The sequence below is a fragment of the Myripristis murdjan genome, chromosome 14 (genome assembly GCF_902150065.1).
Source record: "Myripristis murdjan chromosome 14, fMyrMur1.1, whole genome shotgun sequence".
Lineage (NCBI taxonomy): Eukaryota > Metazoa > Chordata > Actinopteri > Holocentriformes > Holocentridae > Myripristis > Myripristis murdjan.
In genome coordinates, this window is record NC_043993.1 from 28,579,894 (window position 1) to 28,607,532 (window position 27,639).

General features: G+C 42.1%; 1 protein-coding gene across 2 annotated transcripts in view; it reads right to left on the bottom strand.

The window, feature by feature from the left end:
* Window positions 1–27,639, bottom strand: part of robo3 (roundabout, axon guidance receptor, homolog 3 (Drosophila)) — a 92,303-nt gene that overhangs the window by 27,455 nt on the left and 37,209 nt on the right. For both annotated transcript variants that reach the window (XM_030069512.1, XM_030069511.1), the window contains exons 3-10: window positions 25,982–26,139; window positions 24,811–24,931; window positions 22,449–22,587; window positions 21,031–21,158; window positions 19,082–19,093; window positions 11,195–11,319; window positions 5,926–6,097; window positions 1,584–1,789 (exon numbers count right to left, since the gene is read on the bottom strand). In XM_030069512.1, the coding sequence (XP_029925372.1) occupies window positions 1,584–1,789; window positions 5,926–6,097; window positions 11,195–11,319; window positions 19,082–19,093; window positions 21,031–21,158; window positions 22,449–22,587; window positions 24,811–24,931; window positions 25,982–26,139 (1,061 nt within the window). The remainder of the gene's footprint in view (window positions 1–1,583; window positions 1,790–5,925; window positions 6,098–11,194; window positions 11,320–19,081; window positions 19,094–21,030; window positions 21,159–22,448; window positions 22,588–24,810; window positions 24,932–25,981; window positions 26,140–27,639) is intronic.

Sequence of the window (27,639 nt, forward strand, 5' to 3'; positions counted from 1 at the left end):
AGGTCTTTACCAAAGAGAATTTGGCAAAAGCCTCCCGTTATAATTTTTCACAGTGACAGTGACTAAATAGGCGCTGATACTGTATCATAGTTGATTAAACAGAGAATAAATACCTAGATCTGCTAAGTGCACGTCAAAACACAAGATTCTTATTCCTGTAATCATGACAGGTTATGGGAGAAAATAGTTTCCCTTGATATCAACATGTCTGGGGTGCCTCTTAACTGATCATACTGCTCAGTTATGGGGTTATGTTGCATTTATGTGATATGCAAAAGACAGTCGATGCAAGCTTTCTGTTTAAAAGTATAAGGTCACTTCAGCTGGAGGGTTGAAAACACTCTTTGGTGACAATTTCTCATCTTCCCAATCTGAATTCTGACTTTACAAAGACTTAAACTAAAGCTAAGGGATGACATATTACTCCCAAATCATTCCTCACTCATTCAATGAATTGTGTGATCGTAGATCTTAAATGCCAGGTCGCAACTACGTCCTGGATTTTCCATTTGTAGTTGGCGCTGAATTGTTTGGTTTGTTGTAAAACATGAAATCGAATGTCGCTAAGTGTACGTGTGGTAAGTGTTATAAAATTAAAAAAAAACTGATCAAGAGCAAACAAAGTCTACCTAACAGCTCAGTCGCGGGAACTGACGGCTTCAGCTGCTTCTGAAGACACTTTTAAGTCGGCGCTTTGAGCCGTCAAGTCGCTCGCGCAGATATTCCCATATGACGCGGATGCAACATAAAGTGAGCTTTAGGTTTCTGATTGCCATTTATTTCTCGTCTTCCACTCATCCTATTCCCTCTCCGTCTCCCTCTCGCTCTCACTCATCCAATCACTGTCTCTCTCGCGATGATGTATCGGGGATTTAATTACAGGTCTCAGCGATCGTTAATCATTGAGAGCCCACAATCAATTAATGTGTAAGCCTCCTCAAGTCTCACCGATGCTGCAGTGACCTCAGGTGCTGCTTCCCACCCCGGAGGGAATTCTGGGTAGAGTGGATTTCATTAGCATGGAGTATGACGGAGCTAACGACTGCTAATGGCCTTGTTTGCTCATTATCACAGTGATCACGTTCCAGCGTTGCGGTTTTGCTACATTCCCTGCCTCTCTTGCCCCGACAAAGGCTCATCGTGAGTGTGTGTACTCCTGTTTAGAGGCCTCCTATATTCCCCTGCAAATGGAACCGTGGCATTTCATCACGTGGGATTAGTGTGTTTTGTGTGACCTGCATGGCATTTGTTGTGCAAACAGTCAAAGATAGCAAAAGAACATTTCGATTTGGCTCGCAATGTGCTGTGATGGAATGAGCGCCGTCGAGTGAATTAATCGGAGTTGAAATTTAACGGAGAAAAGCGCCGAGCTGAAGAGGCAATATTCTCCAGGTATGACTGAATACTGTTTCATTTGCTGCAGAAATTGACTTTGGATGGCAGAAGAATGAGAGCACTGGCAAATTGGTCTTTATTTGACTTGGCTAACAGTGGTACATTTCATACACTATTATCCCAGGCAGCTGCATTAGCGGCAGACATGGGGTGAAGAAAAACACAAAGGCAGTCTTTTATTCAAATACCTGGAGGTTGGCGATTTGGAAGGTGCCATTTTCCATCAAGCTGATTCGTCCGTCACTCCCTAGGATCCTCTGGCCGTCCTTCTCCCACTGGATGCTGGGGAGCGGGTTTCCCATGATGTGGCACTGTAACTGGGCGGTGGAACCTGGAGCGAGAGTGTAATTGGCCGGCCCCTGACGGATGATGGGAGGGACGCGGTCCGAGGGTGCTGCAAGGAGTGAGAATGAAGCCAAATTAAACTAATGTTTGAGCCACAACCAAAGTCCATCTCAACTACCATCTCACCCAAATGAAAGGAAAATTCAGTTTAGGTTTGTTTTCCTATCTTTTTGCCAATCGATTCAACACAGTCCAAAGGGCCAACACAATAACACACACTGTAATGACACCGGCCTGAACCTGATTTTCCAATTATCCATGGCTTGAAACCTGACTAAACTGTGGTATTAGATATATTATTTTAGCATAGGTAATGAGAAAAACCATTCACATCAGCCTCCTAATGGAATATCCAAGTAGGATATGTCTTATTTTCTTTCTGCCTCAATATCTCCCGCTTCACTTAAACAAAGTATGGGATCAGATTCTCTACAAACCATGTACAGGATCTGATGTAACTCTCCTTTGTGGTGTTCACTGGTGGCTACGCAGAAACCGAGCTCGGATTCATTCATTCATTCACTTTCTAAGCCTCTTATCCTAATTAGGGTCGTGGGGTGCTGGAGGCTATCCCAGCGCTCATTTGGCAGAGCGCAGGGGAAACACCCTGGACAGGTCGCCAGTCCATTGCAGGGCACACACACACACACATCCTAGTTTGGATGTTAGAGAGAAGGCAGGTTAATGAAGAGTGGTGATGTGATTGGAGTCACCAGTTGTTTGGCTGCGGTGTGTTCTAGCATCCCAGAACCGCTTTTTTCACACCTGATCCGACTTATACACCCCCGAAACTGCACCAAAGACTTTCAGACCTCATCATCTGATCCCCTCAGGCTTGACACAACCCACTCAGACACCAAAATGTTCCAGCGATCAAAAATTAAAGGGGAATACTCGATCTCACTCCCAGCGCCAAATTCATGCCATATTGTACTATCTGCCTAATTTGCTTGGGATTTCGGTGTGTTTAATTATCAGCCTTCTTTCAGTTTTCCCATCACTACTTTGCAGGCCACATTTAGTAACATCCACTGTAACTTGGTCGCTGGGACAAAGTTTTTCATGTTTGCCTCTAAAAGACAACATGGCCTGCAGTGTAAATATGTCACTACGAGAACATGCACTCCCAGCGGCTCTCAAGTCCACATCTCTGCGGTCCTGCCCCAGTTCACATGCAAATCGATGACATAGATTTTTCTCAGGCAGGAATATGTTAATCTAGTTCATTTCTGTCTGAGTGACGGACAAGATATTGAATAAAAGCTCAATAAATCCAGCATTCATAATTCATTGCATTTCAGTGTGTCTTTTCAACAAATACAAAGCTACTGAGTGAATTATCCTCCAGGAAGACAGACGGGTGTCTTTCAGCGGAAAAAAAAAAAAAAATACACCAAATACACTAAATACATGCAAATGTTTTCCTATAACACGCCAAAAATGTGTAAAAATGATGCTGACTTTCCGTCCAATCAATAAGCCATCGATTAAATACTTGAATACTGGGCAATTTGCATTCAACACAACCTCTGTCCGAGTGGAATCAACCAAACAGCAAATGATGTTGCAGAGATATTGAGTGTATCAGCAAAGATAAAGCATGAGCAGAATGAATGTCTTGGATGAATAAATGCTGACAGATCTTTGGCAAAACACTAAGACTGAATTCTCGCCGGGGACTAAACTTTGTTAAATACTGCGTCAATGTTTAACTTCAAGTCAGTTTTATGAGGTACTTTCATCTTAAGAAAGTTTTAAAAAAAGAAATATGTATATTTTATCCTTTGCTCAGACTGTTTGCATACTTACATTTCTTTACCCACATATGCTCGTCTGTCCAATGTGGAGTTAACTGTGGTAAAACTACAGGCTTGTGCACTTAGGCATATTTGTTGGCTATACAGTAAAGCCACAGCAAAATATATATGCAGGAGTAGCATGCTGTTACTTGACCTTAGAGCACCCACAGCCTTTTTACAGCCAGTGTTGCCAACCACAGACGACCATGACTGAGAAACTGTGCTGTACTCACGGACTTATATGGCCCTGTTTCATGTATGTATGTCTGTGTGTTAAATGTTAAATGTAAACACCATGGGGTGAGTGTTGTCAAATAGCAGAGTTACGCTTAGTTTGGACACGTCATATAACTTCAAGCACATTCATAAATGGTAGTGGAAGGAGTTCAAGACTGGTTTTCCTTTCAGTAACGGTGACTGATGCCCAAACGGCCCTCAACATGTGACGACCGAGCAACAATTCACTCAACCAGCAGTTTGACTTTAACCTACAGATGTTGAGCAAATCCTCATCTGTATGCGGCGGCGCAGCAGGCTCTGATATGATCGGCTGCGGCTAAGTGAAAACGTGGGAAGTCAACGGAGTAGATGGTCTAGATATCGGAAGAAAATTCCTGTTTACTCTCTGAATGGGAGGGGTGCAGTGAGGGAAACATATGTTGTAGCAGGGTTATTTGCATAGCGCTATCACCACTTGTCCCTTTTGATTACATCAGATAAGGACTCCTGCTGTTTGCTCATTTGAGGGAAGGATATTTTAATTTGAGAGGGATTTGAAAGGATTTTAAATTTATCTGGGTGGACATGTGGGCAAGGAGAAAGTAGGCTGTGAGGAATGATAAATGAAATATAGTGCAGCTGAAAATCTGAAATTTAAAAATGAGCAAGGCAGTGGTCCGTGGGTTGTGCAAAGAGTGTGTGTTTGGATGGAAGCAGGTTGTGTGTCATAGTCACTACTAGCAGCATTAACTGAAGAGGATGTGTTAAAACACCCCCGATGTGTTAATGATACATATGCTGAACTGAAATAATGTCTTTAAGTGCAAGAAGCCAAATTTTAATGATTTTTATTTGGCCATACCTTGACAACTTTAAACTTTATTCTTCATTCACTTCAAATGAAAGCAGTTTCACAATTTACTCCACAACTACTGACAGACTAGGCACCCTATCCATAAAACTCTGCGTAGATTCATTAAACTGTGTGTATACACAAACCAAGAAATATGCATACTCATTATTTTGGTCAGATTTATAAATCCATGCGCACACATGGTTCTGTTTTATACGAATCATTAGTAACCAATGTGATAAGTGATATCTCAGAAATGCATCAATAGATAGATTGTGGTGCTCATATCTAAACCGACATTACAAGGTGTTTTACAATAAAATAAAAAGAATATTAAAATGTTGACTCTGACTTATTGTATATTATAAGCCTGATCAAATTAATCACACAAAAGTAATTAATCAATGTTGCCTTAATAAATGTGCCTTTGACTGACATTTTAATAAACCAAAAAAAATCAGTGCAGCTGATAAACCTAAATAAATGTTTTACTAAAAGATGCCATCTCTCACCTTATATTTCATCTCCAGCTCATCACCTCACCCTCAGATTGCTCCAGATAAACATGTGTTCACACGGTCTGCAGGATGCACGAGGCGAACTCATCACTAATACCAATTTATGTGTGTGAAATGGCGTATGCATGGTTTTTGTGCGTATGCATTGTTCATACATCTGGCCCTGGGTTCATAGCCTTGTTGGCATTACTTACTGAAAGCTTAGGATACTCACCGATTTCAATGACAAAAGATAACTCTGCAAAATAATTTATTTTTTCTGTTGACAAAAGTGTCGGGATTGATTTTTTTTTTTTTTCTGTCAGACACTGCAACAGATACAGATAGGTTTATATATATTAGATGAATAATGTTGTCAAGCACACAGTGAAGGAAAATGAGCATTCATAAATAACAAGGTGTCTTTGCACAGAAATCTGTACTCAGGTCATGAGCAAATACGAGCGTGAGTTATGAAAGTTTCACAGTGTAAGAGAGCTGTTGACAATGCTGGCCAGAAGCCCAGTGACAACAAGAGTGTTTAAAGAGCGTCTGAACCACACACAAACAAGCAGCCCTAATCTGTGAATGAAGTCACTCAGATTTTATCACCATGATTACTGCCACTAACAGCAATCATTGTGCCTTTCAAAAACATTTTTTAAAGTCCTTAATGCGATTATTGCTACTGTTTACTGGGCTTACTGTTTATTTCATTAACGCTAACAGATTACAGTCACTGTTTACTTATTTTTTGCAATCAGATTTCTGTAATCCCATAATCCCCAACCCTGTCTGCATGTGTCTTTGTACTCACCACTCTCCACCTCTAACAGGGCTTTAGTCAGTATACTGCCGGCCACACTGATGGCCTGGCAGATGTAATAGCCTGAATCTTCTGGGTGGGCATCAGCGATGGTCAGCTCGCCGCTCAGCGACACCGAGAAACGTCCCGCCTGGGATGACTCCTGGATGGGGAAGAGCAGGATCTGGCGAGGAAAACCACAATGCAAATTACACTTTTCATTCAGCTCAGCTCATTAAGTTCATTTATCATTCATTCATTCATTTTTATTGATTCACTTGCTTTTCACTGCCCTAGAGTGGCTCCCATGATGGCATCAGGCCTGGCTGCTAGGAGATGATGCAGCTTCAAAGCCTCTATATGAGGATACATGGTCCTCTATGGCAGTGGTTCTCAACTGGTGGACTGTGGTCCAAAAGTGGACTGTAGGTTGGTTTTGAGTGGATTAGGTTCACTTGATGAATGTCAACCCTGAGGCTGGACCAGCTGAGAACCACTGCTCTATGGGTTGAGGAAACACTATGACTTGGGCTCATGAAACCCTTTCAAACGCCATCCGGTAGAGTCAAAAATGCACTGTGGTTAATCTCAACCAAAGGCAGTTTTTCTGCATTCCTGACAAGGTGAGATTTTGAAGAACAAAGTCTTTATCGAAGAGAGGTGTTATCTTTAGTTAATATACAGCCAAGTATTCACTAACTGGAATGAGATCTAATTTGATAAACAGTCAATCATACAATCATTCATTCAGCAATTTAATTTTTAAATTCACACTCAATTCATTCATTCATTCATTTACACTTGAGTCAAAAAATATATAGGGAAAAAGGAGGAAAAAACACAGAATGTGGGATACAAGTCACATTCGCTTCCAATGTCAAAAGCTAAAGCACTACAGCTCAAGTCTAAAGCGCTAAAACAAGCTGCTCTACTCGCAGATTCATAGGAATTTAAATTTTGCTCCCATTCAATGGGAGCAAATACTCTCCTCGGTGTTCAAGGATGGAAGCTTCTGTGAGCTGTACTCGCCATGTTCATTTGGATGAAATAACTATTGCATATCACTTGAAAATAAAGATGTCGAACATATCTTTGTGGATGATACTCTATTTTATGTGGCACAAACAGAGAAAAAGAAAGCAAGAAATAGTTGACCGTGGCAAGATACAGGAAGAATTATTGACTGAATCACAGCTATTCCTTTGTGAGAGAAGAGGACTTGGGTTTAATCTGTGTGTGTGTATTTCTCAGTGTGAAAGTGTTGGTCTCTGTTAGTGTGTGAGTGTTTGTACGTGTGCGTCTGCAGATGTTAAGAAGTCAGTAACACAAAGGCTGGAGAGCAGCAGACAAAACTCAATAATTGCACTGAAGGGGCAGAGGAGGTTGGTTAAAGCAAGCCTTGACATTTTGAACACCATTATGATTAACAGCACTAATACTTTATGCATATAGATCACTTAGTGTATTGAGATTTCTACCAGTTTTTGTTACTGTCATTCCCTCTGCTTTCATTACCATTATGGTTATTTAATAGACTTCTTTTCAAATGTCATGCAAGCAGAGCCCTCTGAATTGAAGTGAATAGAAATGAACTGAACTGAATGGAGTGGCAGGAACCAATAGCTTATTGAGTGAGAGGGGACATGGAGGAGGAGAGGGGGTGGAAAGGACAGCGGTAAAGAGGGAGCGAGGGAGGAAAGAAAGAGTGTTGAGGGAGAGATGCATGGGAGGGAAGAGGCGGAGAGAAGGCTGCAATCAGACCAATTTAGAGACAAGAGCTTGCTTGTTAAAAAAGGTCTGATGTGTGGTGTTACACAACGCCACATCTAATTATTCGTGCCAATAACTCATTTTCAGCATTGGTCTCCAGAGCAGGTCAGTACATGCACTTAGTGTGAAAATCCATTTATTAGCGCTTCACTAATGTTGTTTTGTGTCTCTTCGGTCCAAGCCTCCCCTGCCTCGAGGCATAAAAATCCCATCTTAGCTCTTCTCCTTCCTTATATCTACATCTTTACATTGCAGTCATTTAGCTGATGGTGTTATCCAGTGCATCTGCGTCAGGCGGCAGCGTTTCAGCGGCACTTCTACAATAGAACACATGAATGTTACGAGGGGCAAACTTAGGATGTTCCAGCATGTCGTCTATAACCACAATTTAGTAGGCCAAATCAAAAAGGGACGCTGAGTTTTCTTGATTAAAATATTTCAGGGCCAAAGGTCCTATGTACTAGTGATGCATGGGTTGACCCAAAACCTTAGCTTACTAGAAATGATCACAGGTTCGGGCAGGTCAAGAAGTGGCAAAGCAGTGTTCCATGTAAGTTACAAATAAATTAGAGAAACACTGCGTGCAATAGGTGAGGCTGTGCATTACTACTGTATGGAACAATTCATCTGTTTATTTAGTAGCTTAGACCCAGATCCCATTAGTCTAAGATACAACCGGCTATGCCTTGTAATCAGTGCTTTAAGCTACGTAATACTGTAACCCTGCTCACTTTGATGAAAGCTAAAGTTGGTGGTTTGCGGGTCGGGTTCAGGCGGTTGATTGATTTGCATGTTGAGCAATGCAGAATGTCTCTCGTAACAGATCGGGTAGGTGGGGGTATTGAAAAACTCTGACCCCCGAATCACCACCAAGTACACAGATACCCCTTTTCCACCAAAAAGTTGGAAGTCCGAAGTTCCAGGGTCTTGCTGTTGGAAGAGGGTTTTATTCTGTAACTACTAAAATATTAATAACAGTAAATCAGGAATACTGAAGGGGAAAAAGGCCTGAAGCTGAAGCTGACTGCTTTGCTTATAAACTTTGAATGACCTTAGCATTACATTAGTTTACATTTACATTAACGTCTCAGGATGTGTTTCCAGTCCTAGTTTGATAGTAATTAGATATTTAAAATCATGTGTTACACATGTAACACATGCCCTTGCTCATGGGCACCTCATTTCAGTCCGCTGTTGTAAACAGGGACTGAGACCGTTTTTACTTCACCCTTTTCACACACGCACAACCTGTGAATATTACAGCATGCTGATATGCATTCAAACCCCTTTTGAATGTCAAGTTATTATGTCACCAAAAGCAGATATGTTTACGCTCTGTGCTTGCCACGGTAAAAGACATCAAGCAGGGTAAAAAGTGAGATTTTGTTCGAGGTGATGCAGTCGAGTCTTTGATCCCAGATCTCAACCCGGATCCTGACCGAATTAATTTTGCATGGCTGACCGTCGGACTGAAAGAACCTGTGTAATTTCTGAATATTTGACTAAAAGGCAGCCCCCGTCGCCATTGTGCTACCCACACACCCCTTCCTCCTCCTCCTCTTCTTGCTCCATGCTTTTCCTCTCTTTATCTCGCTCCTCCACTCCTGCTCTCTCTCTCTCCCACTCACATTCTCTAGGCCTCCTCCAGCCTCACTCTTCTCTCTCTAATCTGTACCTGGAAGCCATGCTACAGGCACCCACGCACTCCCATCAGGCCTTTCAGCACATTCCAACAGGCTGCAATGCTTATCACAAGCTCAGCTTTCACACACACACACACACACACACAAACACAAACACTTACACATGCCCAAACCCACACACACACTTTTGAAGACATGCAGACCTGTGCGAACTCACGCTTTAGTGAATAATACCATGCGTGGATGGCGGGAAAATGTATGACTTGTGTGTGTGTGTGTGTGTGTGTGTATGACTCCTGTGACTCACCCTGGCACTAAGCTACATGGCGATAAAGCAGAGTATGACAGCAGCAGCATGTTATACTAATGCTACACAAGTCGGGAACATCACAGCTAAAATAGATGGAGCCCTCTTCCAAGCACATATACAGAAACATTCAGAGACATGGTGCGCACTAAATGTAGCAAGGACAAAAACATTATAACAAATGACATGTACAGGAAATATTTCCCAAAAGCTTTTAAAATATATGTTTTATGTTAACATGTAAAGAGAGGCGGTGACTTCTTGTATGTCAGGTGCTGGCTGAGTATAATCGGATGCAAATGCAAGCATGCAGCCTGCAAAGCCATTAATAATGAGCTATTTTATTGATTCCACTGGGGAAGCCCATGTTCTCTCCCTCAGGTCAGATGTGAGAGGTCACATTCAGCTACTCGACTGCAGGCCCGGAGCTGCTGCGGATTCAGCGCCTCACTCAAGGACACCATATTAGGAGGAATTGTTGCCAGCATGGACCTTGAAAACGGGCCGACTAGTCGACAACAGTCATCTTAAATCAAGGTTGGCACCATGGCCCTGATGTAAAATTTCCATGATTTTTTTTTTTTTTTTGATGATATTCAATAAGCAGGTCAGAGCGCCTCCGTCACCTGAAAATGCTGTTCCTTCTTCATTTTTAAAATTCTGTTTTCAAGGTCAGAAAATCTGCAAAGAAGTAAACTGCCTGGATTCCACTGCAGTTGGACTTGCTATGGACAAAACAAAACTAATGCCAAGGGGGTGTGAAACAAGCTGTAAAATGTGCACTTCTGTACTCCTGTAACATGATCCATGTGTAAAATTTTCTCATCTTACTTAACTTGGAGAATATAACTCGTATTTTCCATGATATTGTACAACTTCCATGACTGGTAGGAACCTCGTTAACCACGAGACCAATGAGCCACCAAGCTTTAAGCCAACAAACCTGCTATTTTAAAACAAATTGACAATGAGCGCGTTTACGTGCACACCATATTCCTGTATTATCTGGAATATCCACAATATTCCAGTTGCACATGAGTCATGTAAACACGCACCGAACCCGATTAAGGTCATGTTCCGGTTGGAGAGAATTTCCTTAATCGGAAAATGCCCCGAACCGGAATATTCAGTCACGTCTCCACATGCTCATTTCGCAAGGAATCCTGGGGCGTCTTTGTTGCTATGGTTACTGCAAGCGGGGAGGACGACATGGCGAACAGCATGGCGAAAAGCAGCAAGAGACTGCAGTCTGCCTTCAGTTAATGAAAGACTTAAATATCATGGAGTATATCGATGGGAGAAAACACAGAAATAGCTTCTTCTTCTTCTTCTTCTTCAGTATTTCCGGCATTACGTAAGAGAGTGGAATACGCCCAAGCACGGGAATATGCCAAGTAACATGTAAACAGAATATTCCAATTACCTTAACCAGAATATTGACCCGAACCAGAATGGTATGCATGTAAACGTAGTCATAGAGACCCTGATGGGCGTCCACTTGGGCAGAAGCAGTGTCACTTTATAGAAAACTCCCAAACAAGTTGTAAGTGGTGCTTCTTACCTGGCTGCCCTCTTTTTGCCAGAAGACAGCTGGCGGAGGGTTTCCCTTAGTGCCACAGAGGAAGGTTACGGTGCGACCCGGCGCTGTGATCTGGTCCCGCGGCCGCACCACGATCTGAGGAGGCACTGCAACACAGAAAACAGACAGTCAAAAAATGTGCAGAAACCGTAAACGTGTCACATTCAGAGATGATGTCATTCTAAGTGCGTGTGTTGTATCGATGTGAGTGTGCGTGTGTGAGTGTGTGTCAGTGCGCATGAGTGTGTTAATACAGTGAGAATGCTCCAGCGATGTCGCCGAGCACATTAAGCAGCAGCAAGCCACAAGTGAGATGACAGTTATTCACTGCTGACAGCTCACACTCAAACAAACACACATCCACACTCGCCCGTGCATGCAGAGGCATAAATGCACACTCACCGCCAACCGTTTCCCAGCTCCAAACATTTACATAGTTTTGGTTTTTAATGGTCTGTTTATTCTCTCCTGCAGACCATCATGCTCCAGTGTTATTTTGACGGTCGGAGCACATGAGGCTTAAAGGATTATCCGAGGCTGCTGAATTTGATGTTTTCTTGGTTTTTCAATTTGGACATAGTTAACTAAGGAAAAACTAAGGCAAGAATTTTTTTTTTTTTTCTTCTACACATCGTCAATTAATGTTAATATTGTTCATTGGGGAGATTAAGGGCAAGAGCCTTGCAGCAAATGATAATGTAATACATGACAGATGACATAATAGCTTGTCAAAATGTAAATCAAATCAAATCATCCTAAAAGGGGCTGGCTTTTTAATCAAATTTGTTAATAGTGTTAATTTCTGAATAATGTTACATTAAATTATTACATTAATTGCCGATAATGACTTCATAACAGGTGCTGGGTTTTTATTTTATATGTGTTAAGCCATATTTATATCTGCTGATGCAATGATTATAGTGACAGATAATATAATATCTTGTGCAAATAAAAGGAACTATATACATATATATATATATATATATATATATATATATATATATATATATATATATATATATATATATATATTACTACTTTACTTTTATTGTCAGACACAAGTCTGAAATTTGTCTTGCACCTTGGTAGCTCCATTTACAAACATTTAACATGACACACATTTAACATGACATTTTACAAACAGCATCATACAAATATATATATATATATATATATATATATATACATATATATACACACACACACACACATTTTTTTCCCTACCCTGTGTTGTGAGGATTTTGTGTGTACGTGGTACATTTGGCATTTTCAAACCTGTCTGCAATGGATAAAACAGAGTTTCATCCACAGTGTGCTTCAAAGCAACGCACGCCACCACCCAGACACTTTTGTCTTTTCACTTCCAGCACAACGTCTAGCAAGGGATCTGTGAGCTTTCCAAGTCTGTAAATTTTGAATGAAAAAGCACAAGCCACTCTTCAGTTCACTCTACTGATAATTTTATTGCAGGGACAGCGATCAGTTTTAACCATATATGCATTGTTTGCATTTGATTTGGGATTTATCTGTCCTATTATCAAGCCTGTGAAATGCTCCAGTGAAATTCAAATTATGTGATCATAGAGCTGAAGGAGATGGATCACGGGCTTATTAACAATACTAGCAATGATGAAAACCCCTGCTTTTAGCTTCACTTCAAGGTTTGAGCTCCTCTATGTTTATATCTATCAGTATACAGCTACAAAGTGGATTGTCTGAAGCCTTGATTTCTTTGACTTTGATTGATAAAGCGTGGTATAGATGCTTATCGGCTGCGTTAGGCCGGGCTAATCCATTTCCTAACACACAGGAGCCTAAATTCAGGTTTGTGGGTCACCTTTTTGATCCCGAGCACCAGGCTAATCTGATTCTTTGAATAGAGATGGAAGTTCGGAGGGAGGGGAGGGCTGCAAGTAAATGCTGAGCCTCCTCAATTTCTCTCCGCGGTTGCATGTCACTCCATGTTTTGCTAACACACACACACACAGCACACACACACACACACGCACATCTTTTGATTACTATTGATTCTGTTGCAAGAGACTGGGCCTTCCTCCACACGGGGAGGGTGAATGCATAATGATGCCCTCCACCAGCCCTAATTGATTTCTCGTCTCTCCACCTGATCTCCTGCTTCTCTTTCATTTTCAGTCTTAATTAGCACCGAGAGACAGAGAGGGAGAAAGAGAGAGAGAGAAAGAGAGAAAGAGAGGAGGGCTTTGTACAGAGGTGAAAAGAAACACTAGAACTGAGTCAGAGAGCCAGTGAAGAGACAGATGAGTGAGTGAGAAACAGAGATGAGATGAGCGAGAGTAAAAGAGGAAAAAGAGGGTAAAAAAAGAAAACTGGGCCATGACATGGTACATTAATGTCAATCACAGGTGCTTCCTTTTTTAATTCTGGTCTCATTTCCTTTCTATTCCTTAAGCTGCAAGGCGTGAAATCTGAACTTCACTTTGGTTTATCAGCCGAGAGCAATTGCTTTGGGAAGTGTTTAGTGCATAAGAGGTTTTTATGAGTTACATAAGAGGAGGCCAATTTCTCTTTCTTATCCAATTTTGTTCAGTTAGAGTTAGATAAAATATTGATCAATTGGTCAAACAGGAATAGCAGCACCTAAACTTGGCATCAGCCATACTGATTTGTTGCAAATTGATTTAGGTGTCACATAAATATTGCTCCCCATGGTCCCAAAATGTTGCAAGATTTGTTTCTGGTTGCTTTTAAGAAATAAACTTGCCAGGAGTGTCCGGGGTTGGAGTCTGGTAAGAGTTGCCAGGTTTTCAGCAGTGGCTGTTTAAGGCAGAAGTAAAGGAACAGAGTCCAGGCAGCTGACAGAGAAGCACTGCAACTTTCTGGCCACCTTGTTGTAGATTCATGTTTAATATCACTCACCACCTGGGCTAGTGCTGCTGTCTCTGGACTCGCCCACTGCCAAAATCACTCTTCTAGGGCAGGCCGGTCAGCTTAATTTCATGCCCTGTACACACATTTCATCCCCTGTCTTGGGAATAATCCTTCCCTTTCCAAACCTGCAGACTCTTCCAGCGTGGGCCCCACAGCACAGCTGGATGTGATCCACATGTCAACTGTAGGATAAATCACAGCTAAGGGGCCCTTGGCAGGGGTCGGGAAGGTCATGTCCTGGGATCAAACAGGCAACCACCCGCTGAACCTAAAGGTCAAACCCCAAACACAGATTCAGCGTATTTGAATTTGAACGGGCCAGAGTGACACCGATCCCATGTTTTTATTCCCAAGCTACCTCAAGGACAAGGTTCCTGTCAGGGCTGATGCAAGGCCTGAAATATTTAGGAAATGCAGTGTAATACCCACATCTTATGTAATGCAACTCTTGGCTTGTGTACATAAAGATGTGATGAAGGCATAAACACACAAAGAAGCTCTATTGGAATGCCAAGCTAAGCAGGACATTTGACAAAAACCTGTCAGCACCTGAACATGTTCCCCTGGCGCCTGACATAATGTCATGACATTGACCCAAATCCAGTGACAGTTAGGAATGCTCAGTCTATTAAAAATGCCGTTTTTGGTACTCTGCACAGCCCTGTCTGGAGAATAACAATGTTTGATTTGAAGAGGCAAGCCGGCACATTGCCTGGGGCTGTAATAAATAATTAGCAATAATGGGTGCGCTCGGCGCGACACTGAGCTTTAGATTTAGGGCACAGAGAAACATTAGCATCCTCACATGGGATGGGAAAAGGGAGGGGTCGGGCGGAGGGGGTGGATTGAAACAGAACAGCTGAAATATACATAACAAAATCAGAAAACAAAGCCTGAGCGTCACAGAAGCTATTTGCACAGCATGTCTCTGGGAAGTTCGCTCTCTGAGCCGCTGCCTGCAAGGTATGACAGCTTTTCTTGTTAAAAGTGCTCTTAAAAAATACCTCCCAAAATCAGATGGGAACTATCGCCAGTGAACAAAAGTGACGGCAGCTCCACATTCCAATTATTTGAGATATATCGCCGGGTCTACAGAAATGATGGGATATGAACTAACATCTGCAAGAGGCCAAGTCAGGCTAGTAAGTTTGGGAACATCTAAATAAAGAATGAAAGAAAACACTTGAGTTGGGAATTCAAAGCTGCCTGGAGATTTTTTTTTTTTTATATATATATATATGCTATTGCAAGAGCTGGAGAGCACAGAACCAGGATAACATGTCAAGAGAAAGACAAAAATAGATGAGGACTGCGGGTTAAATTTCCACAGCTTTTGTGATAAGATTTGCGAGACATGAGGAGGGAACTCTGGTCAGAGTGCGAAGTGAAGTACTCACCCTCTGAATGTTTCAGTGTGTGAATGTGTGTGTGTGTGTGTGTGCGCAAAGATACCGACCAGCTGTTCTCACAAAGATAGAAAGATGAGAAAATCCCCCAAAGCAAGGGCATTTTTATAGTGCTTCCTTCTTTAAGGGGCTATGTAGGGCTAGGACCTGCGCTTAGGGGTAAGATTAGAATTATAATTATGATTAAAATAGGTTAAGGTTAGAATTAAGATTCGGTTTGAGGTGGAGAGGGTGGAGGTTAACGTTAGGGGGCGGGGAATGAATAGGGACAGTGGAAAATCGTCTATGGTTTTGCACAGTTTTTCATCATTATGTTGCATTACACTTTGTTTTTGGAGTATGTATTCTTATGAAGGGGCATGATAAGCCTCTGCAAATCTACTGCTCACCTCTCATGATGCTTCTTCTTCCATTCATCAGCCTAACTTTTTGCGGTCCTGTGCTTGATATGTGCAAATCACGGAGAGTCCTCACTAATTACGCAAAACATGGGCGAGTGTGTGTGAGTGTGTGTGTGTGCTCCATTGATGCGCGTGTGCGCATGTGCTCCACCGTGACCGACTTGGCCCACCACATATTGAGCTCCCACTGCGACAGATCAGAGTGAGATTTGTTCCACCGCTGTTGTATGAGCTCAGCACGCCGTTCAATCACACAGCAGAGGCAGACAAAGTGCTTACAACAAGAGAATCTCAACCACACATGCACACACACATATACACACACTGACTTGCAACTTCTACTGACAGACTCCAGCTATCACACACGGGGCAATACCGCCTTCCCACCCACCCACTCTCTCTCTTTCTCTCTCTCTCTCACACACACACACACACACACACACACACACACACACACAGACACAGTCCCAGCAGGAGCTCCAGAGGGTCCTCGATGTGACAGGCAGCTGTCACAGTCTCACGCTGCGGCAGACAGAACATTTCACATGTGTATGCTTGAGTAAACACACTCTCACGCTGCCGGTTGCAGGAATCTTCAGCAGGGGAATCGAAACTGCTTCACCTCTAAATGTAACACCCTTCCCACACACACGTGCGCACACACACACACACACACACACACTTTCTTTTTTTTCTCCTCCCTGCTGCTGTTTCCATGTTGAAACAATGATTGAAGAGGTGGTTATTCCCTGGGCGTAATGCATTATAGCTGGACCATAATTCATCTATGGTTTTATTTAATTTGACGGTCGTTCCCAAAACTCCAGCCCGTTTAGCCAACATCAATACGTGAATTGGAGAGGAGCTGATGTAGCTGCACACCGGCCTGCACGGAGCTGCAGATGCGGCTCTGCAGTTCGTCATGTTTTTACTGCTAAAAAAAAAAAAAAAAAAACTGGCGAGACAGTCGTCTAACTTTCTTATTGATGAACTTTCATGTACATTCATACTGATGAAGGAGAAAATAACAGGGTCTGTGAAATATAATCTGCATTTAAAATGACAAATGACCGGAGTTTTTCAAAAGCACGTTCATTACAAAGGGATTTAGGACATGAAGAGGGCCTTGTTGTTTACACAGGTCATCCTGCACATCGTCTGTTCGTGAGTAAATCAAGACAGTGCTGATGCTCGGGGTAAAACTTTTAGTATAAAACTGCCTCTGGGTTTCAGAAAATGTGAAACCCTCACTGAAAAAAGTTTTTGACTCCTTTCAGCCATTCTCCTGTTCTTCCCCTTTCTGCCCTCACCCTTGTTTCCCCCATTCCCCAAGGAGGGATTTGCACTCCAGAAAGACGGCGTTTGTCAGATGAAAAAAGCACACTTTCCGTTTCTTTTGGGGCAGTTTGACTTGTAATTTTAGGTCTTGGTGTGCCGTAAAAAAAAAAAAACATGTCCAAGCAGCAAAACTGCCCGCTTATTTTGGAGATTGGCCACTTTACACCCACCAATCCAAAACTTTTCTGTCTTGTCTGTGCAGCTGTGTGGAGGAAGGGTCACTCTCCTGCCGGCCTTTGCCCATGGTCTGATGATTGAACAACAAAGAAACATCTACCGTGACTGGCCAAAGACTCTAGTTCTGACTCTTCAAATTGTTTTTTTGTTTTTTTTTTTTTTTAAAGGGAAAGCTGATGTGCAAAGCCTCAACAATTGTCTTGAACTAACAGCCATCATCTCGATGCCAGTGGAGCCATCTGCCTTATTTCAGAATCAGAATTACTTCCTTGGTCCCTGAGGGGAAACTGGGTTCATGATTTGATTGAAGGGAATTCCTGAAACAGCGCAAACAGTAAAAAAATAAATAAATAAAATGGATCCTAGATTAATTGCTCGGTCAAATGGAGTGTTTTTGCAGTGTGGAGTCATTGGTCTGTTCAAACTTCACCACAAAAAAACTGCATGAAAATTTGAACCAAGCAAATGATGATGTTTTGCTCCTGCCTATTCACTTTTTTTTTTTGCTTAATTGCTCCAACCTGTGCTGTGCTAAACGAGCTCTCTCATGCACTTAAATATAGATATATATATATATATGCCCTTTGCGGATGGGTGTCATAGCTAAACACTTTCATCTCATCTCTGCATAGATGCATATGCTAATTGACTTGAGCATGGTAGGAAAAATACCGTTGGACTGACACTCTTATCCTCCCTAAAATCACCAACAAGTCCCTTTTAGCAACAGAAACATAATGTTCATGAGTCATGGCCTACGGATAAACATGAGGGAAACACTTAAGCTCCGCTCACACTCACACTCATCACACACTGTACGCAATTTCTCTTTTCTATTCTGGTTCGCTGAGCTACCTAAATTGTTCCCCTGAAACACATCATTTACACTCCCTCGTCTTTATTCCATTTTTTGTCGGAGTGACATGGGGGGGAAAAAATAGTCTGACAGTCTATTCCCCAGACACCTGTAAGAAATTGCTGCTCCATTCCTCAATTATATGTTTCCCTTCCAAGAATGCCAGTGAAAAAGTTTATACACTGTAATACGCGGCGCTGAAGAAACAGAGCAATATTTTCACTTCCACGGTAAGCGATCTATTTCCGTACCTTTGGTGTTTTTCTATTTTACAAAAGACAGAAAAGGATTCGGTGTTGCTCTTTTGGCTTTTTATGACTTTAACATACGAGGTGAGCCATTATATGATGTAAATCAGTGCATGATTGTAGAACTATTATACTCTTGTATCTTGTTTTACAGTGTGAAGGCTATGCTGTTTTTTTTTTATCTGTTGTACTTCCTCAGTGCATTGTAGGTATAATAATTAATGTATCCATGATTGTATGTGTAGTAAATTAAACATTATTTCTATTTAGGAACCCGTTCTAGATAGGCTAAATCACAATTGGAAAATCAAAGACTTAAAGGCTTATTCAACAGCATTTCCATTAGTATTTAAATACTTATTGACTTGCCTCCAAATTCACACACATGGTAATCAGGACAAAAGTAGTGGCGGTGGGAATTATACATCCAACATGGCAACCCATCATGTGTTTCTCTCTCCCTCTCTCTCTCTCACACACACACACACACACATGCACACACAGCATGCAAAGGTGACATGAAATGGATTACTTACTGGATGGACCCACTGGGATGAGGTGATGGAGAAAGGGGTGGAAAAGAAAAGAGCAAAAGAAAGATGAATGAGAATGAGATGATGAGGAAGAGAGTCGACTCGTCATCAATGCAGTGCAAACCAGCGGCTCTCGATGATAATGGTGACGTTAGATGAAGTGCCACAATGAGACGCGGTGAAGTCTCACGGCGCCTCCGCCACCATTTAAATCAAGCCCGTTTAAATTAGAAATTGCCCCGACTACCTGAACGTGAATGAGCTGAATGGAAAGCGCCTGCTGCTTTAAATGGAGCGGACTCAAAAAGGAAGGAAAAGTTAAACTGAATGAGGCGGTAAATGTGGAAATTAAGGGGAGGAGAACAGTATGGGCTCTGATGGGGAGATATGTGTGTTTAAATGACACAATCCACTGGTGATCTCACTCTGTGTGTGTGTGTGTGTGTGTGTGAGTAGGTGTTATTATCCCTATTAATACTGCAGCTGAACACACCAACCCATACTGAACTGTCATCTACCCGGCTAATACCACTAGAATCAGCTCCTGATGTTGCTATGAGACCCTATTAGTGAAGAAACTGTGTGTGTAAACTCTTTCACAAATAGAAACTCCAGTGTGTGTGAGAGTGTGTTTGTGTGTGTGTGTGTGTGTGTGTGTGTGTGACTGCGACTGTCCAGGCTTGCATTTGGAATTATGCAAGTCCAAATGTTATGTGGCTATGGCTATTTCTCCTCAAGTCGAAAATGTCTCGGGCTGCACACTGCGGGACCCGCTTGCAGAATCAATTGTTACTAAGTGAAATCCTAAATATTCCATTTTATCATCGAAAATGGCAGCTTTCTTATCCGAGTGCCTCTCTTCAAGGGACCGACTTCATTCTAATGCAATTTCAATGCTTTTTGATCTCGGCTCTCTCTCTCAGAGGAACAGCGAGTCCAGGGTTGAAAGGAACCTCAAATCCATTTTTCAGTTTTGAGTCAACAGTACATTGCCAGGCACACAGTATGGACAGATTTAACTAGCCACAGTGTGTGTGTGTGTGTGTGTGTGTGTGTGTGTGTCTGTCCGTGTATTTCTGGAGGTGCATGTGCGCCACAGTTTGCATTATGCTATCTGGTATCTTGGTATCATTTTGGGCTGGCAAAAAATATTGGGTATGTTAGGTTATTTTTAGGTAATAGAGTCAGTTTTGGCTGAGTCTTGCAGGCCTGAACTTTCACATAATTATACTGACGTCACTCTGGTCTGCTCCCGGCTGCAAGACACAGACCTGAGCAGCCTTGTTAGGAATAGACGGTAAATCCTAACCAAGATGGAAAACAAAATTAAAGGAGACGGCATGTAGGGAGGTGAGGCGTGGGAATTTTTTTAATAGATGTAACGTAATGCTCAGCACTGAAAAAAATGTCCACATGCACAAGTAAGATCCTCATATACAAAGTATGAAAATCTGGTTTTATTGGTGAAAAAGTCTGCCAGAGGTGAGAAAACTCCTTTTCCGTACTGCAGCTGCACTCAAATGAAACTGAGTGAAGCTCTGCTATAAGAGAAAATTCTTCAAACAAGTTCTTTCACATTGGAGTTATCTCAGTTTTTTTTTTATTGTTTTACAAAAGATGTCATTTTAATGCTCAATACATGAAGTCAGTGACTAGGAGGACTTTTTTTTTTGAAGTGTGCAAATCCCCCAGCTTACTTAGCAAACTTCTTGGCAACTTATCGAACATGTGTTTCTCTAATTTTCATTTTAAAGGTGCTTGTATTTTGTTAGTTTAAAAAAAAAAATGTGTAAAAGATCAAGACATGATCATGAACATTTTGCACACCTATAATATAACTGTATGAAACTGAAATCGAAAGCCAGTAACCTCAGTGACAATTACCATGTTTTTGATGTATGTGTGTGTTTTTCCTGTGTGCGTAATAAGAAGGACAGTATGACATGTCTTACCATGAACCTGCAGTGTGCCCGAAGCCTCGGCTTTGCCCACGCTGTTCTCCGACACGCAGGTGTAAGTGCCTTCATCCTCGGCCCTCACCTGGGTCAGACGGAGGCTGTTGTCACTGCGGATCTCAAATCTGCAAAGACATAAATGCCTGAGAATTAGCATAAAGTGCCAGATATCGAAAAAAAAAAAAAAAAAAAAACTGCAAAAACTTCAGTTCTGCTTAATTTCAAGTTCCATCCTGTACATGAAACCCTTTCAAAACTCCACTGAAAAACGCCGCAAACAACAAGGCAACAACAAGGCTGTTTCTCATAATTTGGGAAAAGTTTAGACGTTGGCAGTGACTGCTGGTAGCAAAACAAGACAGTGAGATACCCAGCATTGCAAACCAGCTGCAAGGATAAGCCTGTGATACCTCAGCTATTAAAATGTGCCTACTGTAGGTGGCCATGTGCGCATGTGGAGAGGGAGTGAGTTGTCGTGTAGCGCTTTAGGCAACGGACAAGAAATCCATTGGAGTCTCCCTGTGCAGATCTGGATCCTGCTGACAACAAGGGAACATTTTACCCAATCTCCCCACAGGGATCATTAAAGTTTCATCCAATCAAATCCAAAGAGAGAGAAAGAGAGAGAGAGGGAGAGAGTGTACTTTTCACAAACCCACACTTCTACCCTTTCAATACCCGGGCAACTATCACAACTGTAATCAAGTCGCATGATGTAACCACAACAAACAACACTGAAAACCCTTTGTTGGTAGCACAGGAGGCCCACAAGCAGTCGAACGACAGAACCAACAAACTAAGCAGCTGTTTTACAGGCTTATTTGTTGTGTCCTTTAATACTCGGATAACCGGGTGCGTTTCTTTTCATGCTGCTGATGCAAGCTGCCGCACCAGATGGGCCAAAAATGTCTCGATTCTTGTACTTTTGAATATGCAATACTCTGAATCTTTAGAGTGACATCTATATTTGGCAGGGTTGGTCTCGCTGTTCAGAAAAGGGGAGGAAACACTGATAACGGTGCGCAACTCATTTTAAAAAAATACATGATGTTATTTATGGCTCTGGGGAAAGCAGTCATTTGTAACACGACTCGGTCAGGTCTGCGATGAGTGATCAAGGAAACTAAACAACATTGATTTCCAATGTGTTTGTCATGAGTTCGCTTACTAAAATCAAACCACAGAGTAGAGGCAATGCGTCCGCCCGGAGGAAATCACCTGCTCTGCAATTTCTCATCCACGTTAAAAGTGACAAATGGAGCGGATGTGTAATTTGACAGACGGCTTGTCACTGGGAAAAGTGACGCGCTGCTGAGTAACACTTTGCCACCTAGCAGTGATCGGCATCATGATGCTCTGCACCCAAGTGTCACACAGTTGAGAGAGAGATTGCATGAGTGTGGCGTCTGGTGTACCTGCCCCGGGGCAACTCTCCCTCCTCTCTCCGCCAGCGGACAGTGGGAGTCGGGTCTCCATGGACCTCGCAGAAGAAATCCACCGTGTCGTCTGCCAGCACCACCTGGTTCACTGGCTGTTTGGTGAACACCGGCCGCTCTGAAATTAGAGACACAGAGGAATGGAGAGGATTAGAGTCCCATGCGATATGTGCTACCTCAAAATTACAATTTAACCTTTTTTTCATTAGCATTTTGCAGCACCTCCAGGATCACTGTTCTGAAAGTCATATCACTTTTCACATTTCAGAACGCTAAAGCCTCTTTTTCCATTGCAGACGACATACAAACAGCAAGGGGCTTTGAGTTTTCTACACGACCACTGCTTGACAAAATGATGTTCTAAATTAAAAAGGTCAATGTAGAATTAACTAAATAAGTAAGAAAAATGAACAAATTACGATGTCAACACTGATTGCATTTCACTTCAATTAACGTTTAAGCGTAATGTTATGTTACATCGTAAATGACATTGAATAAAAACGTGTAAATCGATTTTTGTGCTTAATTAAAACCATTACGTTAGCTACTAGCCAATGATATGTTGTTTGCATTTGATAGTTGGCACTAGCTAATGTTGGCCTCTGCAAACACTAGTCCCTCCCCTGTCATAGCAGATGAGATGCGGTCGGGAAGTGACGTTAGCACAACGTATTCGGCAGTTACAATGACTGACACTAGAGGGCGTATTTTGATTGTCACATGGAGTCACATACAGTAAAAAGGCAGCTTCAAAAAAATGAAACAAAGAAAACAACATTAGCGTGTGTATCCAGATTTGGCCCCGGTTATCTTAACGCCGTCCACAAAACTTTAAAAGGGAAAAGGGAAGAGTTGGAGAGAATGAAGCGCAGTAATCATGAGGGGAAAAAACTGTGTGTAAAAAGCTCTTCACTGCACTGCACCAGCGCGCTACAGCTCGCCGTGACCTAAAACCAAACCGAGTTGGAGAAGTCCAACAGTCCAAATGCAAATAAACCTTAAAAAGTGCTAATAAATCTCAACCGATGAATTATTATTAGCAGTATTTACATAAGACTGAATGAAACTTTAATGACCACCATGGGGAAAGTGGGTCGTTGCAGCAGCAGAGAATGGACAGGAAGGAGATAGGAAGTGAGGAAAGGAAAAAAAAAATGTCCTTGGTGAATAATAGAAAACTAATAATTAAAGCAAACAATTACAACTACTGCACTGAAAAGAATACAGAGATTGAGATATTGCATCTTCACTTCAGATTTCAGATTGTGAGGAGCAATGTTGCATCACTTTCTATTTACATTACAGCCTATAGACGTGCCCACAGATGAAAACGTGCACTTTAAGTTGCTCTCATGAACATGATCGGATTTACAAAAGGGATAAAGCATGCAATTTTCAGGAACCGCACATCAAGCGCTACATTCAGCCTTAATTTGACATATTGATTCCATTTGGATCCTGTTAGATTCAAGCATAGGCAGTAATCTGTATTAGTGCACCACAAAGTGCAGAAGAAATGGCAACGGGGCGGCGGCGGTGGAATGGAGTTGGTGGGACTGAAAAGGAAATATGAATTTTCTGTCTGTTTCTTTGGATCAATACAAGCTTTCAGACCTATTATATTGCTGCGTTGCTGAGAATGAGGAAGGGAGCCAGAACGAGGGGAAAGAGGCAGACAGGGCACCAGAGCAAAGAAAAGGACAGCAGGGAGGCAAACATTCATCTTGCAGTCCAGTAACATTAGCAGAGAGAAACCGCAATGCAAAAAAAAAAAATAAAATAAATAAAAGTAAGAGAGACTGGAGAAAGAAAGAAAGCAGTAGAAACCTGAGATATGGGGATGTTATTTCCAAAGGCATTATATACGACTAATTACCTGGATACATTTATAATTAGCAATCCACGAGATTCTGGCATCTCATTCAGTTGTTTACATTTGTGTATTTTTGGGATTGCTTTGCCACAAACATTCACAGAATCTTATTAGACAAGATAAACTCAGATTTACACCGTGTATTCTCTAATTTGAACATCTTCATTAGTTTCCTCTACAACTTCATCATTCATTATTTCAAGACATCCTTTCTTTGCGTCTGAAATCCGGGCGCAAACGGGAAACAGGAAAGTTAATAAACTATTTCCTCTAATTAAAATGTAATTTAAAGAGGCATGTGTTGTTATATTATTTACATTATTACAATTTTCCAGTGCCATGCTTTCCAAAGGATTCGTAATTTGATGACTGTGAAAGATTACTGCCAATTTCCTTATGTGTCATTTCACAAACAGCATTCCAATAATGAGCATTAGAGTGTAAAATATTAAGCAAAGATTAACTCACCAAACACCACGAGCTCAGCGGGGTCGCTGTCTTTCTCTCCCACCATGTTGGTGCCAACACACACATACATGCCAGCATCACTCTTCCTGGTGTTGGAAATCATCAGCTTCCCTCCCCGGATCTGCAGAGGAGGGTGGAGCAGGGAGGAGCAGAGGGTGAGGAGGGGGAGAAACGGGAAAAGGTGGGGGACGGGACATTGTGGCATGTTAGTCAAGACAGAAGCCGCTCCGTCTTTCCCAGTCTGCCTCATGACAAATGGCTCCGCTACTATTTGATATGCTGCTTGGCACTGGCCTCGCCCCGAGTCAATCACCATAGAAATATCTTCCACTGCTCATTCTGTAATGACTAGCTGCACTGATTCATCATTTCAGACGACAGTGTGTGCGCACACATGCGTGCTCCATATTAGCGTGCATGCATGCATAATTTCATTACTGATATTTTATGCTGTGGTTTTGTGCAACTAAGAATTTCTAGCAGGTGGGATTTACGTACGCTAAAGGATTCCAGCAAATAAACGCCAGTCAATGCAATTCCACCATGACAATGCTTTTCAATTATTGATGATGATGGAAGTGCATTGATTCTTAATCAGGGGCATCTTGTCAATAATCAAAACTCAATTTCCATTTTGTCAATAGCAACACAGATTATTGATCAGTCAATGGATGAGCACAAAATGAATGGAGGACCACCTGACAAGTAAATGAGAGAAAGTATGCGCCACAAAGCACAAGTCTAATCAGCTGCAAATGACTTTAGCAAGGGCGGATAAATCACTTTCCCACATATAAGCGCGCACACACACACACACACACACACACACACACACACACACACACACATACACACAAACATACATTTTCATCTGCCAGTGAAGTCTGCATCAGAGCAAATATTCTGCAGCAAACTGCAAACAAATATACATCTTAACAAGCAATGTCCTCTTGGGCCTCTCAATGTCATTTTTCTTAAAGTAAGTGAGAAAATAAGCAGTGGATGGCTGTACTTGTTTGCAATGCAAATCAATTTGTCTCGGCACTACAGCAAGTACAGCTATCCTACCTCACTGGCAGGAAGACGGAACACAAGACTTATCACTTGATGAGATTGATCATTTCTTTTGCAGTGTCCTGGATATCGTCATTTACATCACCGGCTAACTTACAGTGATCCTCTCATCTCGGTCATTGACCCGAATGTTGTTCCTCTTCCAAGAGATGGTCGGCTCAGGATGGCCTCTGGGCGGGATGCACTCCATGACAGCCGGCTCACCTGCTGCCACCACCACATCACTGGGCGTCTGACGAAAATCATCTCTGAGAACTGGAAGAGACAGAAAAGAGAGAGATGGTAAGACCAAGTAAACCTCTTTATTATCCTTATTATTATTATCCTTTACCTAACTACGCATAGCTTGTGTCCTGTATGCCCTTTGTAAGTGTCAGACTATAGTGTTCTGCTGGTCACTGCTTACTTCCAGCTGATGTTTGGTTCCGCTGAAAACACGACATCAATGCAAAACAGGTGCAGTACAAAAATCAGGATCGTCTCTCACTGCGGCTGAAGTGAATGACACAAAACCTCACAGGACAATTCTAATGATATGACTGACTTCACAATGGGGTGTGTGTGTGTGTGTGTGTGTCTCTGTGTGTGTCCCAAAGGTCCACATTGACTCTGTGTCTTGTGTGTGGCATCACAGCTCATCAATAATGAAGGCTCTCCTATCTGACACACAGAAAGTAGATGAATTATTCAGTCCAGCCCACACACACTCCCCTGGTGAATGCACATGCATAAATTCACTTGGAAATGTTATCAAGAAAACAAGTAACCATTCAAATAAAGATTTCAGATAAAGCCACTACCCAATTGTGAGGAGACATTTTGAATTTGGACTCCAGAAAACAACTCTGTCACTTTTGCTTTCTGTCATTTTTGTCTATTCATAATGCATGAGGGATTTGTCTTCTTTCCCCCCTCCTGTTCCAAATTCATCCTTCTGTAGCCAACAGCTTGTGGTTGATACCTGAAGGCAACGCTTTTTCTCTCCCATTTAGTCTCTTGAGCCCCGTGACCTCTCAGATTACAGGTGTGGAGTAGGCTTTTGTACTTTAGGATGATGTCTTGACATACACCAGCGTACACAGAGAGGCCAAAGCCATGCTGGCCTGCAGGCAAGTAGTCCGGCCTAAGCCACTTCAGGGATTTACAAAGGGGGAGCAAGCTACGTAAACCAAAGAGATGAATGATTCTCAAACCTCCGGGCATTCCTATCTGGCTCAAATGTCTCCCCAACAGCCATCCCCCCTCTACCAATCTGAACATTAGACCCTCCTAAAATTCCCTTTCACATCATAATCTCTCACGGGCATTTGCTGAGAAACTTTTCAAAGTCTGAGTAACGCGTCTTTCAAAATAGTACTTGTGGGCTGTCAAAATCTCCTTTGATGTTACGAGTGAATGTGAGAATTGGACATCAAGGAGTAGGTGGATTATTAATTGATGGCGGAGAACAGGGTAGTTGCTTTACATACATTATGGTTTCACCGACAGTATCAATAAGTCATATCAATATAATGGCATTCTCCTCGTGTCCTCCTTCAGCTCGTTTCTGAGTGTACAAAGAATGGGCTGTTGAGACTGTCATAAAGATGAGCGCAGAGAAATCACAGTTTTTCTTCTTCAAAAAGTTAAAGTCGTGTCAAAAACTGGTGTCCTAATTTACACAGACGGCACTTCATGGATATTAAACACAGCCGCTAAAAAAGCTGTCAAGCATTTCGCCTCGATCTTTGTCAAAGCATAAAATTCATTAAAAAA